This window comes from Chrysemys picta, chromosome 22 (genome assembly GCF_011386835.1).
Source record: "Chrysemys picta bellii isolate R12L10 chromosome 22, ASM1138683v2, whole genome shotgun sequence".
Lineage (NCBI taxonomy): Eukaryota > Metazoa > Chordata > Testudines > Emydidae > Chrysemys > Chrysemys picta.
In genome coordinates, this window is record NC_088812.1 from 11,010,264 (window position 1) to 11,026,006 (window position 15,743).

General features: G+C 41.9%; 1 protein-coding gene across 3 annotated transcripts in view; it reads left to right on the top strand.

Moving 5' to 3' along the window:
• The first annotated feature begins 240 nt into the window (after window positions 1–240).
• ATF1 (activating transcription factor 1) overlaps window positions 241–15,743 on the top strand; it is a 30,487-nt gene continuing 14,984 nt past the window's right edge. The window contains exons 1-3 of one of the 3 annotated variants that reach the window (XM_005308380.5): window positions 241–506; window positions 8,606–8,722; window positions 11,558–11,683. In XM_005308380.5, the coding sequence (XP_005308437.1) occupies window positions 8,612–8,722; window positions 11,558–11,683 (237 nt within the window). In that variant the 5' untranslated portion in view covers window positions 241–506; window positions 8,606–8,611. Of the gene's footprint in view, window positions 507–6,581; window positions 7,145–8,594; window positions 8,723–11,557; window positions 11,684–15,743 lie in introns of those variants that run through there. The other 2 variants (XM_024110409.3, XM_042857400.2) reach the window with 2 other exon arrangements.

A 15,743-nucleotide genomic window follows, 5' to 3' on the forward strand; every position in this document is an offset into this window, starting at 1 on the left:
CGGTTCCTTGCCAGGACGGGGGTGGTGAGGCCCTGTCCCCATGCTATGCGCCACGCCAGGCGTCTGAGGGCTGTAGCGTGGCCCTGTGGAGCAACGGGGCATTTTCCCTCCCTAGGCACAAAGATGGCGGCTGCTTGGCCGATGCTCTGGCCTCTGTACCGCGCTCTAGCGTGGCCTGCCCCCCAGTCGGCGGGAAGAGTCTGTGGGCAGATGAGGAGGACTCGGAGGGACGTCGACGTCACTTAGACCTCCGGAAATCTATGGTGCGTCCTTAGGGATGCCCTGAAAGGCGCTCTAGGCGGGGAACTCTATAGTCGGAATCTCTAGCCCAGGCCTCCGGTTGACTCTATGGTTGCAGCCCGCCCACCTCGAGCGTCCCGGCCGGGCCTGCCGTGTTTACGATGCCGGCGGCGCCGGTTTCCTGAGGCGGAGACAGCGGCAGCGGCAAGAGCGGCGGCTGGGTCCTCGCGGCGCGAGGAGGGCGGCGCGGCCTCTGGGCCTCTGAGGTAAGAGCGGACGCGACCGCGACCGACTCCCTCAGGGCGCGAGCGGGAAGGGCGGCGGACGCGATCGAATCAAGGAGCGCGAAGGGAAGGGCGGGGGGGGAAGGGACTAACTAGGCGACGCGGACGCGATGGACTCAGCTGCCGAGCGAGCGCGCGACAGCCTCGCGCCCAGGGGTTGGGGGAGGGGAGCCTGAGGCTCACACAGGTCCCCTCCCCTGGGGGCGTGGGCGAGGCAGGTGCTCGCCCCCCCCCCCCTCCTCGCCGCGCTGGACTCGTTGCTCAGACCCCGCCCTGTCTCCCCTCACATGCCGCCCCGTGGGGCCTCGCCCGCGGCCCCGGAGCCCCCAAGTCCCCCCCGGCTCACTCCCGTCATATACCCCTCGTGCCCAGCTCGGCCCCCATGTCCCCAACAGCATAGCAGGGCGTGCCTTGTGCGCGCCCCGCATCCCCTCAGGCCCGCCCCTAGGGAGGGTGACGGACCAGGTGTCCCTGCCCTGATATTGGGGCTTTTTCTTATATAGGTGCCAATTTCCCCCCACCCCCCTGCCGATCTTTCACACTTGCTGTCTGGTCACCCTACCCTAGGGGGCCCCGTGTCACCTCAACATACAGTTGTCGTTCCCTGTGTCTACACACCAGCTTTGTAATGCCCTGTATTGCCCATAACATGGGTACGCATCGCTCACCTCACGCCCTGCGTCCACACACCAGCTTTGTGATGCCCTGTATTGCCCATAACATGGGTACGCATCACTCACCTCACACACTGTGTCCACACACCAGCTTTGTGATGCCCTGTATTTCCTATAACATAGGTACGCATCGCTCACCTCACACGCTGTGTCCACACACCAGCTTTGTGATGCCCTGTATTTCCTATAACATAGGTACGCATCGCTCACCTCACACACTGTGTCCACACACCAGCTTTGTGATGCCCTGTATTTCCTATAACATAGGTACGCATCGCTCACCTCACACGCTGTGTCCACACACCAGCTTTGTGATGCCCTGAAGTGCCTATAACATGGGTACGCATCACTCACCTCACACGCTGTGTCCACACACCAGCTTTGTAATGCCCTGTATTGCCCATAACATGGGTACGCATCGCTCACCTCACACCCTGCGTCCACACACCAGCTTTGCGATGCCCTGAATTGCCCATAACATAGGTACGCATCGCTCACCTCACGCCCTGCGTCCACACACCAGCTTTGTAATGCCCTGTATTGCCTATAACATAGGTACGCATCGCTCACCTCACACCCTGTGTCCACACACCAGCTTTGCGATGCCCTGTATTGCCTATAACGTAGGTACGCATCACTCACCTCACACCCTGCGTCCACACACCAGCTTTGCGATGCCCTGAAGTGCCTATAACATAGGTACGCATCGCTCACCTCACACCCTGGGTCCACACACCAGCTTTGTAATGCCCTGTATTGCCTATAACATAGGTACGCATCGCTCACCTCACACCCTGTGTCCACACACCAGCTTTGTGATGCCCTGAATTGCCCATAACATAGGTACACATCGCTCACCTCACGCCCTGCGTCCACACACCAGCTTTGTGATGCCCTGAAGTGCCCATAATATACACATGTATTGCTTGTGTGTCACTCACGCCCTGTATCCCCTCACTCCACCCTCATAAGCACTGTGTCACCATAGTGCACATATGCGCTGCCCACGTCTCTCACACACCCTGTATCCCATCCTACATTACCCATAATGTACGAATGTGCTGCCCACATCTCACCCACACCCTGCATCATCTCACACCAGCCCTTTTGGGGCCCACACCAACCATATCTCACAAGTTTCCTGTATCCCTGCCTCACAGGGCCCCACATCTGCAACGCAAGCTTGCGTGGCCCATTTTTCCAGAATACTCTTCGCACCCACCTTGTTGCGGCCTCATGTTGCCCCAGTGCAGACTCAGTGGGCACAACATGTATCCATATTCCTCCCTTGCACTAGCCAGGAGTGACTCCATATTACTCCTCAGCGCAGGCCTTTGCTGGGCCCAACACACACAGGACCCATATCTCCCCACGATGTCTTCAGTCGTCAGACACATCTGATGTACATGCCTTAATTTCACTGATGTTCTTCCTACGTGTTTGAAGATGCTGTTCTCAGTGGGTGGTCCCCAGAGGTTTTGGTTGTCTCGTTGTTTTCTTGTGTACCACCTGTCTGTTTCATCCATCTGTTCTCTCTCATCTTCTGCTTAGATCTGTAAGCTCCTTAGGGCAGAAACTGTCTCTGTTGTGTGTTTATACAGCACCTAGCACAATATGTCCAGTATCAGGGGGTAGCCGTGTCTGTAGTCTGTATGCACAAAAACAACAAGGAGTCTGGTGGCACCTTAAAGACTAACAGATTTATTTGGGCATAAGCTTTCATGGGTAAAACTGCATCTGAAGAAGTGGTGTTTTACCCACGAAAGCTTATGCCCAAATAAATCTGTTAGTCTTTAAGGTGCCACAGACTCCTTGTTGTTTTTGCACAATATGTCCGTGAACCATACCTGATACCCCTAGCCACTACTGTAATACAAATAAATGATAATTAATTGAAGACTCCTCTCCTACTTCCTGGCTTGCATTTGCAAGGATATCCTGTCATATCGCATTTATCTTTTACCGATTTCAAGGAAACTGTAGATCAGCCTTCTTTTGGGTTCAAGTACCTGTCACTGTCTGTTGGATGCCCGCTTTCTAGAAGCACCTAATGTGCAAAAAAATAAGACTTTGATTAACTGCCTTTGCTTATGAAAATGTTGTCTGTCAAGCTTACGGCTGGGACTTCAGGAATCTGTTTCCCTAAAACTTTCTTTACATATCTTCAATTTAATTTTGTAAAAGTTAAAGCTGCATAAATTCCCTTATTTATTTGTAGTTCATATACTTGAATTACTTGAATTGTTTATGTAGAGTGACTTCACATGTGCCTTACATTTTAAAAGAGCAGAAGAGCAAAACAAAGCTTTTTTTTCCTTGTTCTTTATCACCTATAAAAGTAATGCTTTATGCCTCTTTGCTTTAAAATATACCTTTTCTATTTCCTTAATTATTGACATTATGGTAGTGCCTTGCAGCCTCATTTGACACTTGTTACAGGCACTTTACAAACATGTGGTAGGAGACAGTCCCTTCCCCAAAGAAGTTACAGTCTAAACCAGGGGTAGGCAACCTATGGCACACGAGCTGATTTTCAGTGGCACTCACACTGCCCGGGTCCTGGCCACTGGTCCGGGGGGGCTCTGCATTTTAATTTAACTTTAAATGAAGCTTCTTAAACATTTTAAAAACCTTATTTACTTTACATACAACAATAGTTTAATTATATATTATAGACTTATAGAAAGAGACCTTCTAAAAACGTTAACATATACTACTGGCGCGCGAAACCTTAAATCAGAGTGAATAAATGAAGACTCGGCACACCACTTCTGAAAGGTTGCCGACCCCTGGTCTAAACAGACAAAAGGTAGAAGAAAGGAAGTAATATTTATCCCCATTCTACAGATGGGGAGTTGCAGCAGGCAAAGTAACTTGTCCAAAGCACGCAGACAGTCTGCAACATAGTGGAAATTGAACCCAGATCTCCTGAGTTCCAGTCTAGCGCCTTAATCACAAGACTATCCTTACTTTTGTTTTAAAACCCTCCCCACAAATCATGTAAAATAAATTTCAATATATAAATGCATATATCAAAATGTATACATTAACTTTAGAATACACATAGAATGTACACTTTAATGGGCATGCTTTATCTTTTGATTTGTGGGGCTAAGAGTGTGAGCAAATATTTGGAAATCTATCTATTCATCTGCCCCAGTTGTCATCTAGGTGCAGTGCAAAGGCCTTTTCGGTATTGCTGAAAGATATATTAACATTCTCATGCCATGTTTCTAACTTGACTCCCCAGTTACCTTACCAAAACGATTAAACTTTTTGGAACATTGACCCCGATGACGCTGCTCTTGGTTTCAGGTTTGTTGCCGCTTAGCCATGGACTCTGAGGTTGTAGAAATTATAATCCAGGATCACTCAGTGAAATTATGTGGCGAGTGTTATACAGGAGGTCAGAAGAGGATCATAAAGGTCCCTTCTTGTGTTACAATCTACTAATCTGTTTTCCTGATCAATGTCTTTTGTGTAATTGATAAGTTAAAAAGACTATAACTAGGAAAGCAGTTTCTCTGCCTTAGACACATTATTCTGACTTGTTGAGGGATTGCTAAACACTTTCTTAACGACAGTAAATAGCGTACTTCATGTTATAGATTTCTGGGAATTAATAACAAGAAGGTCTCTAAAGAAAAGTTTGGTGCCCGCTATTGGTATATTAGCATAAGGAGATATTTATTTTAAAAAGGCTTTAATTTTCTCCAGTGGTCCTGTGGATTTTTTGTCAGGTAGAATAAAATGTTTTCAGAGTAATAGCATAGTTTACTGGAGTAGTCCAGGTTTGGGAGAGGTTTTTTTGAGCGTTTAATTTCTTGGCTGACTTTTGACTATGCCTGTTAAGGACCTGATTATTCAAAGTGTTGAGCACTAGAGAGCTGCTGAGCAACCTTAAGTTTCTTCTTTCAGGATTGAGCTCTGAGAGTTTTTCTCACAGCAGAAAGGTTGGTTCTTGTGTTGGAGATACACCCACAACAGAACAAAAAGACTTGAATTGGTGTCATGCTAAATTGCTGTCCCTGTGACTTATGATTTGATGTCAGTAGAATCCATCTGTTTAATTACAGCTAATTAACACACACAACATCTTTTCATGGATGTATCTTTTCTACGTTTCTGTCAGAAATTTTACGTTGTCTGTGAATTAATAGCAAGATAAACATATTGGGAAAATAGTTACTGTATATGCACTGTATCTTAACTGTACACATGCAACAACTTAGTATTTTAACGTTCAATAAATAGGCTACCTTTTTAAAATTTGAGACTAGAGATCGTTTTTCTGTAAGGGCCATATTCTAGTTTATTTTTTTAATTTGTGTGCTAGTCTCCTTACTACAACTCAAAGTTCGAAGGAAATTTCAGTTTTTGCTGAATGGTAATTCAGACTGAGGAATCTGGTTAGTTGAATGGAATGATTATTAGTGATCCCCAGGTTCAGGATAATAAATTAAACCTGCCTACAGTCAGCTGTAAAGCACCATCTATGCTGAAAATTAAACAGTGTTTGAGAGCAGAATAGTGTTTTTTTTTTTTAGTGATATGACTGGCCTATGTGAAGATTGTCAAACTGTTAGAAATCAGTTTAAAAGACTGGCCTTTCAAAGCAAATATATTCAGCACAGTGCTTAGAATGCTGAGTCCTTACATTTAGACTGCAAAGGTCCTTCCGGCTGGTATGTGTGGTTTTTAATTTTTCTGTAAAACACCATTCCCACCTACAGTGCTATAGAAATAATAAATAAATTTGGAGTATTGGGAGACCCTCGTCCTCTGACTAATGAGAACTCTGCAACGATCCTGAACTGCCTATTTTCAGCTCTCCCTGTGCCATAAAAAACTTTTCTTCATCGCAAAAGTATGTACTTTGGCTTCAACGAAACATATGTTTTGTTGTTGTTGCAAGCAGTCAGTGTAGTGCTGTTAAAAACTGAAGTACTTACCAATTTTCCGTATTCAGTACACTGATCTCTCTTTGGTTGAGAAGTTGTGTCATCAGAGATTAACTTGAACTTTTTCTCACCTCTGACAGTGTCTTACTGAAAGCTGAGTAGATAGAAATCACTATGTATAAAACATTCGCATGCCTCCAATAGACAATACATACTTTTCCAGCTAAGTAGGTTACTTTTGAAAAACAGAAGCATGTAAAATGTCTTGCTCACTTAATTGTGCAACGCTGGATAGCATGTACTTCCTTACTTATTCATTGGATGACATAAGTGCTTCACATCTCTTTATTTACTGTGTTTATTTGAGAGTGATTTTCTGTTTAATCAGTTTCATTATTTAATTACAGTCAGTTTCTCCTGGTCTTAATGTGACTCTTTCATGCAGCAACAGGAGAGAAAAACATTTTTAAAAATAAGAAAATGTGGTTGAAAACTACAGGAACGGTGAACTACTTGGAGATTGGTGTCCTATCAGAAACTCCTTTATTAATGTTTTTGCAGTTGATTAAATTTAAGTTTGACAGTGTCCTGTTCACCAGTGATATTTGTCATATCTTAGTTGGCAAAAATACAAAATATACATGTTTCCTTTGTAAGAATGTAGTTGATTTTCACCAGCTTTCTTTTGTGTGCATTGTATGACTCTAATAAACAAACCTGCATACCACATTTTTCAGTAATACTCTTCTTTACTGTTAAGTTTAATGTTGTTTAAATTACTTCCGTTACCAATTTTGTCTAATTTTTTAAATCTTTCAGTACTGTAAAGCAACAGCTGCCAAGGAAAGAAATTTCACTGGGATTAAAACCCTGTCTTTCCTCCTCCACAGTAGCTGTTCTTGTTTTTGTTTTTGTTTTTTGTTTGTTTTTTGAAAGCAGGGTAGTGTGAAATTGAGTAGCATGTCAATCTGGCTCCTAGTCTGACTCTCACTGCTACTGGTGCTATGGGGAGGGAAAGCTACTGTGTAGGAGCATCAACACCATGGTAAGCTTAGCTAATGCTGTAGGGTGATTCTGTTTACGTGGGGTTTTAAAAAAAAGTGGACATATTGGAAGCAGTGTACAGCTCTCACAGTCCCATCATTCTAAAGTGAAACCTCTGTTTTGTTGGTAAATTACAACAAATTTTAAAGAATCCTAATACCTTATTTTGAGGGTTACAGCTTCCAATCTCACTATATCATTAATCTTCCCAGTTTTCTCACTACAAGACCGTATTTTGCAACCTCCTTGAGGAGGAGTCTTCTTGACTTCAGTGTGACTCCTCACATAAGTAAGGATGGCAAGATCAGCCCCTGAGTCTTCATATAAATTGACTTGCCCTATGAGTATATGTCAAGCTGCAAGAGCTGTGGTTGATGTCAGTAGGGAAAAATCAATGACTCACATTTCCACAGAGAGAAATGTAATTTCCAGTCTCATAGCAACTGTCCTTGCAACTGTTTCAAACCTTGTGTGACAAAATATTTAGCACTTACAGATCTTCTTTTAATGTCTCATTCCAGTCCACCCCCTCACCCTAAATGTGTCTGCATTTTACATTACACTAAATCTCCTGATTTATGATTTTAACCTTAAAATGATGTCAGATAATTAAATGTAAAAAATGAAAATCTGAGAAAAGTTACCTTGACTTTATAATGTAAGGGTCTGGTTAATTTTATAGGGTCTTAAAATTATGAAATCTTGCATCTACTTATGTTTAATGTCTAAATGCTAGCTATGCTGTTTACACTTAGGGAACAGTTGGATTTTAAATTCAATGTATTTAATTCTAAATGTTTTACGGTCATTTTGGCTGGTGTCTTGGATAAACAGTTTTTAGAATCTGATCTCTATTAATTACTAATTTAGAGATGCAAACAAGTTAACTATTTAGAGCACACTATTCTTTTAGTACACTGATACACATGCTTTAGTGTAGAAATTTTATAGGCAAATTTAACCCTTACTGACAATGGGTGCATCTGAACCAGTGCTGAAAATAGTTGAACTCCTAGAATTGACAGAGCTAACCCATTTCAGAACATGTGGTTGAGGATTTAGTGGGCTGTAGCACAGCACTAGGGGACAGGACTGTCGAGTGATCTTCTTGGCTTTCCCACTGATTTGCTCTGTGGGTTTGGGCAAGTTGCTAATGTGTTTGTGCTTCAGTTCCCCCATCTCTAAAAAGGGGATAGTAACACTTAACTATGTCAAAGGCGGATTGCGAATCTTTTAATTAAAGAATGTTTGGGTGCTTTGCTATCCTCTGATGAAAGGTGGTGTAGAAATGCAAAGTACTAATATTAATTATGTCTTGGATTTTCATATAGGCATAAAGAAGTTAGGCACCCCAAGCCCATTGAAAGTTGATGGATGTTGGGCACCTAACTTCCTTTGAAAATCCCAGCCTACAATTTTGAAAAGTATTATTAATTGAATTAACTCCCTAGTTTTCTTGTAGTTGATTATGGAAGAAGTGCACAAGAGTACCAGTAACAGTTCAGCGACACCACCACAAACAACGTCCATACAAGGTACACCACTACAGGCAGCTCATCTCTCTCACATTGCTCAACAGGTAAACTTTTTTAACTCGTTAAGAGAATTTTTTGTGTTCAAACTATATTCTACAGTTTTATAAAACATTCAGGGAGAATAAGAACCAGGAAATAGGGTGGGAGAAATTTACAGTTTGTTTTTTAATGGACCCCCACAAAATTAGTATCTTGGCTTGGATTAAAAATATCTAAATGTATCTGATATTAGTACAGTGCAGAACATTTAACTCATCATTCTTGTTAAATTTTAGATCCTTTGCAATATTCACGCAGCCTGATAAATGGGAGTAGCTGAGCATTTGCAGCTCCCTTTGACAGCAGTCGTCGGTGCTCACTTTCTTTCTTTTAAGCCATCTGGAACTGAATAAATGAGTTAATTTTACAAAATAAAACATATAGGTTGGAGATTTTTCTGTGAACAAGCTCTAGTGAACTCTACTAAAGAACACTTGATTTGGGGGGAAAACCCATACTGATGCTTTAGAAACGTTTGTTATCTTTGTTTTGATGAAAAACATTTAATGAGGCAACTGCATTTTCAGAGCTCAAAAGCGAATCATTCAAGATGCGGCCACTTTAAGACTGTTGCATCTGCAAAATGAGTTTTCCTAGAGAATGTCTGCTCTCACTGTACTTCTGTCCCTTTTCTGAGCTTTGCAAAATAGTACTTTTTTTAAATGATCTGGAGTTTGCCCCATGTGGGGAGTTCAGATTTTAATGTGAAATTTAGCTACAGTTTAGTCAGAATTGCTTGAAACAATAACTGGATAGTGAACATGAACAAACATCCTGTTGTTTGATTACAGTCTAATTCTACAAAATATTTGTTTTCATTTGGCATAGAGTTGCCAAAAAAGTCACAGTTTGATTTGTGATACCAAAGTAAGTTTTGATTATGTAAGAACTTAGCTATTGCATTTTTATGAATATTTTTGTATCTAGGTTTTAATAATTCATCTTTTCTAAAACAAATGTCTTCTATTCCAGATTAAGATAAGTAGTGCAGAATTTAGGGGAGGAAACTGGTGATTTAACTTTGCACTTATTTGTACAGCTTTAGTAAATTTAAAAGTGCAAAGGCTCATTTGAGTTCAAAGTCATGAGTATAAACTTATCAAAATTTTAAAATTGTTGTATAAGGAGATCACATTAATAGAAATTAGGTTTTGCTTATTCGGCTTAGATTTAAGATATGGCAATAACTGAGATTTTAATAATATATTGAAGACCAGATGTCTTAAATCTTATATTGACAAAGGTCAGAAACATTATTCTATAAAACTCTAAAATATATGCTGAATAATGCAATCAAATTGCCATAAAGAATGAGTGCTTGTTTGTCTCCTCCGTGGTATCTAAGTTCTAGCTAAAGAGTTCTGTATAGCTCACCAGACCGCAAACTGAGCAGCACTGTGTTTGTTTTCCTGGAATTCATCAGAGTGAGACAGCCATTGTCAGTGGCAGCCAGTTTCATCAACTTCTCTGCCACCTTCCCTGTCCCACATGTATACATTGGTGTCATTTTCGAGTCCTCTCTCTCTTTCTCCTCTCCACATTGCAGATGTTACTTAATCCTGCCAGATTTTCCACTACTCTCTCTCCAGAATCCATAATTTCTTCATGCTCATCAGTAATATCCTAGTCCAGGCCTTGTTAGTCTTGCATCTTGATATAGCAACACTCCTTTCTCTGACTTCTCACTTGTCTCCAGACCATAATCCAGCTGCAAAAATAATCTACTTTGCCTAACCATGCTCAGATCCTGCTCTCTTTTGCCTTCTGCATTGAATTCTATCTCCTCCTTGCCTTCCAGGCCCCGTAAAATTTGGCTCCTCTATTTGGATGTTGTTTCTTTTTGCTCACCCCGAGGTGCCTGTCTAACTGTCCCACTATGTTTTGAATCCCTCCCTGAATTGGTCCACCATTGAGCCATAGCCTTCCCCTGTTTATAAGAAAAATACCCTCAAAATGCATACATTACTTCACCCATGCACCTGCATTATCTGGTTGTTCTGATCCACTCTGACCCTCCACTCAGCTTCTGTCCCACCCCTCTTCTTGATTTAATCTAATTTAAGGTCTGTTCTTGTGAAGTGCTGATTTTTCTCAACACCCGTGGATTTAAGTGGGAATTGAGGGTGCCCATCATATTATACAATCTGTCTTCTGCATGTTTAATTTAATACACCCATTATGATGGAATTAAAACTTAAACAATAAGCTCTCCCAGAGGGAGGCTTTGTCGTTATCTGTAAAGTGCCATGCATATATTATGAAGATATATATATATAAAATCATTCTCAGTGGAGGGTTCAGTGTTATTGGTGAAAAGTCTGCTTTGCTACACGAGGCACAACATTTTTTTCGCACATATTGCTAAAGCATTTGGTTTTCTCCCTACCCGAAGGCAAGTCAATGACTGGTTTAGACTTTTTCATATACAGCAGTGTATCCGAAAAATAGATTTAATTTAAAAAAAAAAGAAGAACAGGAGTACTTGTGGCACCTTAGAGACTAACAAATTTATTAGAGCATAAGCTTTCGTGGACTACAGCCCACTTCTTCGGATGCATATAGAATGGAACATATATTGAGGAGATATATATACACACATACAGAGAGCATAAACAGGTGGGAGTTGTCTTACCAACTCTGAGAGGCCAATTAATTAAGAGAAAAAAAAAACTTTTGAAGTATAATCAAGCAATTTTTAAAGACTATTTTATGTCTCAACTTAAAACAAGCCTCTGTTAATGCCCATTCCCCACTAATTGTCATAGGCTTATCTGCATTTTCTAACTACATGCTACAAAGCATACATCTGATTTTGTTAATAAACTTTGTATTTGTTTTAGATGTCTCTAAGAGGTCCTACTCCGTTGACAGTTGTACAGCTTCCTGGAGAGCAAGTACAGGTCCAGGGGGTCATTCAAACAGCTCAGTCCTCTGTAATCCACTCACCCCAGGTGCAAACAGTGCAGGTAACTACATAGTAGGGGTTTTTTAACATACGTGAAAAGACTTATGAAGTCTTATCTGATTGATCTGAACCTACCACAGTGCAGCCTCACTGGCACCATTAGTAAAGTGTGAATTTTTCTAATATAGGGAGGACAACTAGGAAGCCAATTGGTAAATCCAAGCCCTAAAAATTTTCATTTTTAGGTACATCATTTTTATTTAATCACTATTTAGATATTTCATGTTTTATATTGCTCCAAGGTGCCCTTAGAGTTAAGATTGCATTTTAAAACCCTATTTTAGGACTTTATAATTTATTTATAAAGATTTGATTGGCGCTGAAACTTTACGTATATAAGATCCCTGTCCACAAGCTACTTTTTATTTATTGATTTTTGCAAAAATGTGTATGACTTATCAGATACTTTTGTGTGCTCCTTATAATTTTTAAAGCTTCTAATTGATTAAGGAAAATAATGTGTGAACTAGTTGCTTTTGATGTTTTGACAATTAGTGTATATGTAATTATATTGTTACATAGTTATATTCCTAGTTAGCATAATATATATCCTGACATGTAGCTGTGTTTTATAATTATATTATGTGTTTTATAATTATATAAGACCCTCATATTTGAGTTATCCCAAACTTCTTGAAATAATAAGAATAAAAATAGTGCAGTGGCAATGAATAGGTGTGGCACAGACTAGATTTGGGGGAATATTGGCCAGATTACCAGGTTTATTTCTGACTCTTCATAAATTGCCATGAGATCTTTAAATTGCACTACAGATAGACAGACAGAACCTCTGGTTAATGTCTTATTTGAAGGAAAGCACTGCTAACAGTTCATCATCCCATGTACCTTAATATCCAAATTAGGAATGAACCAAAACAATCCAGGGGTTAAGATGTGGCTCAAGTCAGCAGACCTGAGTGGTGGTTCTTATTTGTTGAGTGCCAACAGTATATTCTTTGCTGTACAGAATATGACATAATCCTGCCCTATGAGACCTGGATCTGCTGTTCACTCACTGATTTTGAACAAGTCAGTTCATTGTTTTGTGCCTCAATTTCCCCATCTGCTTTTAACAAACACAGTAGGTGTGGGGGAATGGAAAATTTAGCTATCTTCATAAAGCACTTCGGTGAACTTCATGGCCTTCGGGAGACAAAAGAAACATGAGCAACTTTCTCTGAATGTTGATAGCAAACCCCTTTGCTGTGACAGCTAACTAAAAAGTACTTTCCCCAGAGCTATACACATTCTTGCTGACCTTATGTTGCTGGTACACAGATAAGAATAAATAAAGGAGCTTTGTTTGCTTGTGTTTAATTGGGATCATCAGAGAAAAAATTGACAGTTGCCAACTGGAAAAGGCTACAAATGGAATAAAAAGAAAATTATAGATAAAAACCTCATATAAAATAAAAACTGTTAAGTCCATTTGAGTAGTCTGTACAAATATTCTTGCATATTTCTTCCATGATATGCTGCTGCTTCTTTAAATGTGTTCATTGTCTTCAGTTGACTCTAATTATAAATACAGTACTCTGAGCAACCAAAATACAAGTCTCCACACAGTAAAATTTTATTATTTGAAGTTTCTTTTAAAACCCTCCTCCCTTTTTTTTCTTAAATGGCGCTCCTTCTCCCATTCTCACTTTAACCATGTTTCTTTAAGTGAGGGTGGGTCACCCTTTTCCCCTGGTGTCCTGTTCCTAAAACTCGCTAGCTTTTGCCAGCATTGTAATATTCGTGCTCTGGTTGGTAGCGATAACTAAGGCTACGTTTTAGTCACAGCCTATGACCTGTCCATGACTTTTACTAAAAATACCCATGACTAAAACTTGGGCGGGGGGCCACGGGTGCTCTGAAGGGGCCATTCCGGGGGCACCGCAGGTGCTGGGGGAGGTGGCCCGGGACCTCACCTGTGCTGGAGGAGGTGGCTGGGCTGCAGCTCATGGCCTGGGACCCCCGTGGGGTGCAGGGGCTGGGCAGTGGCGTGCGGCTCTGGACCACCGCTGGTGCTGGGGGGGGAGGATTGGCAGGAGCTCCCTACCCAGCTCCGCATCCCTGGCATGGCCCTGCAGCTCCTAGGCGTCCAAGGGGCCGGGGGCTCCACGCTGCTCCCACCACAAGCGCCATCTGTACAGCTCCCATTGGCTGGGAACCGCAGCCAATGGGAGCTGTGGGGGTGGGGCCTGCAGGCGGAGGCAGCGCGCGGAGCCCCTTTCCCCCATCGGACGCCTAGGAGCTGCAGGGCCATGCCAGGGGGAGTGCCAAGGAGCCCCCCACCCTGAAGTAAGCATCCCCTGCACCTTCTGCCCCTAGCCATGAGCCCCCTCCCACACACCCAAACTGCTGCTGCTAGCCAGGAGCTGCCTGGCTTGGGCAGCCCCTGAGCCAGCACCAGCCACTGCAGTAGTCACGGACGTCACGGAATCCGTGACCTCTGTCACAGACTCGCAGCCTTAGCAATAACATAGCCTTCCTCCAACACTGCTATATGTGAAAGAAAGCATAGGATCAAACGAAGTAAAAATTTCAATGAACTAACCTGTAGCATAGAATCTCTATGGATAGTAATTCCATGCTCTAATAATAATATAGCAATAGGGATACATTACCGACCACCTGACCAGGATGGTGATAGTGACTGTGGGAGATTAGAGAGGCTATAAAAATGAAAAACTCAATAATAATGGGGGATTTCAACTATCCCCATATTGACTGGGTACGTGTCACCTCAGGACGGGATGCAGAGAGAAAGTTTCTTGACATCTTAAATGACGGCTTCTTGGAGCAGCTAGTCCTGGAACCCACAAGAGGAGAGGCAATTCTTGATTTAGTCCTAAGTGGAGCACAGGACCTGGTCCAAGAGGTGAATATAGCTGGATCACTTGGTAACAGTGACCATAATATAATTAAATTTAACATCCCTGTGGTGGGGAAAACACCACAGCAGCCCAACAAGGTAGCATTTAATTTCAGAAAGGAGGACTGCATAAAAATGAGGAGATTAGTGAAACAGAAATTAAAAGGTACAGCACCAAAAGTGAAATCCCTGCAAGCTGCATGGAAACTTTTTAAAGACACCATAATAGAGGCTCAACTTAAATAAGCATAGAGAACCAAAAAAGTGCCACTGTGGCTAAACAACAGAGTAAAAGAAGCAGTGAGAGACAAAAAGACATCCTTTAAAAAGTGGAAGTTAAATCCTAGTGAGGAAAATAGAAAAGAGCATAAACTCTGGCAAGTGAAATGTAAAAATATAATTAGGAAGGACAACAAAAATTTGAAGAACTGATAGTCAAAGACTCTAAAAGTAATAGCAAAAAGAATTTTAAGTACATCAGAAGGAGGAAGCCGGCTAAACAACCCCAGTGGGGCCACTGGACGATTGAGATGCTTAAGGAGCACTCAAGGACGCTAAGGCCATTGCAGAAAAATTAAATGAATTCTTTGCTTCGGTCTTCATGGCTGAGGATGTGAGGGAGATTCCCAAACCTGAGCCATTCTTTTTAGGTGACAAATCTGAGGAACTGTCCCAGATTGAGGTTTGGAACAAATTGACAAAACGAAACAGTAATAAGTCACCAGGACCAGGTAGTATTCACCCAAGAGTTCTGAAGGAACTCAAATATGAAATTGCAGAACTACTAACTGTGGGATGTAACCTAATGCTTAAATCATCCTCTGTACCAGTTGACTGGAGGATACCTAATGTAATGCCGATTTTTAAAAAGGCTCCAGAGGGGATCCTGGCAATTACAGGCCAGTAAGCCTAACTTCAGTACCAGGTAAATTAGGTGAAACTATGGTAAAGAACAAAATTATCAGATACATAGATGAACATAATTTGTTGTGGAAAAGTCAACATGGTTTTTGTAAAGGGAAATCATGCCTCACCAGTCTACTAGAATTCTTTGAGGGGGTCAACAAGCATGTGGACAAGGGGGATCCCGTAGATGTAGTGTACTTAGATTTTCAGGAAGCCTTTGACAAGGTCCCTCACCAAAGGCTCAAGCAAAGTAAGCTGTCATGAGATAAGAGGGAAGATCCTCTTATGGATTGGT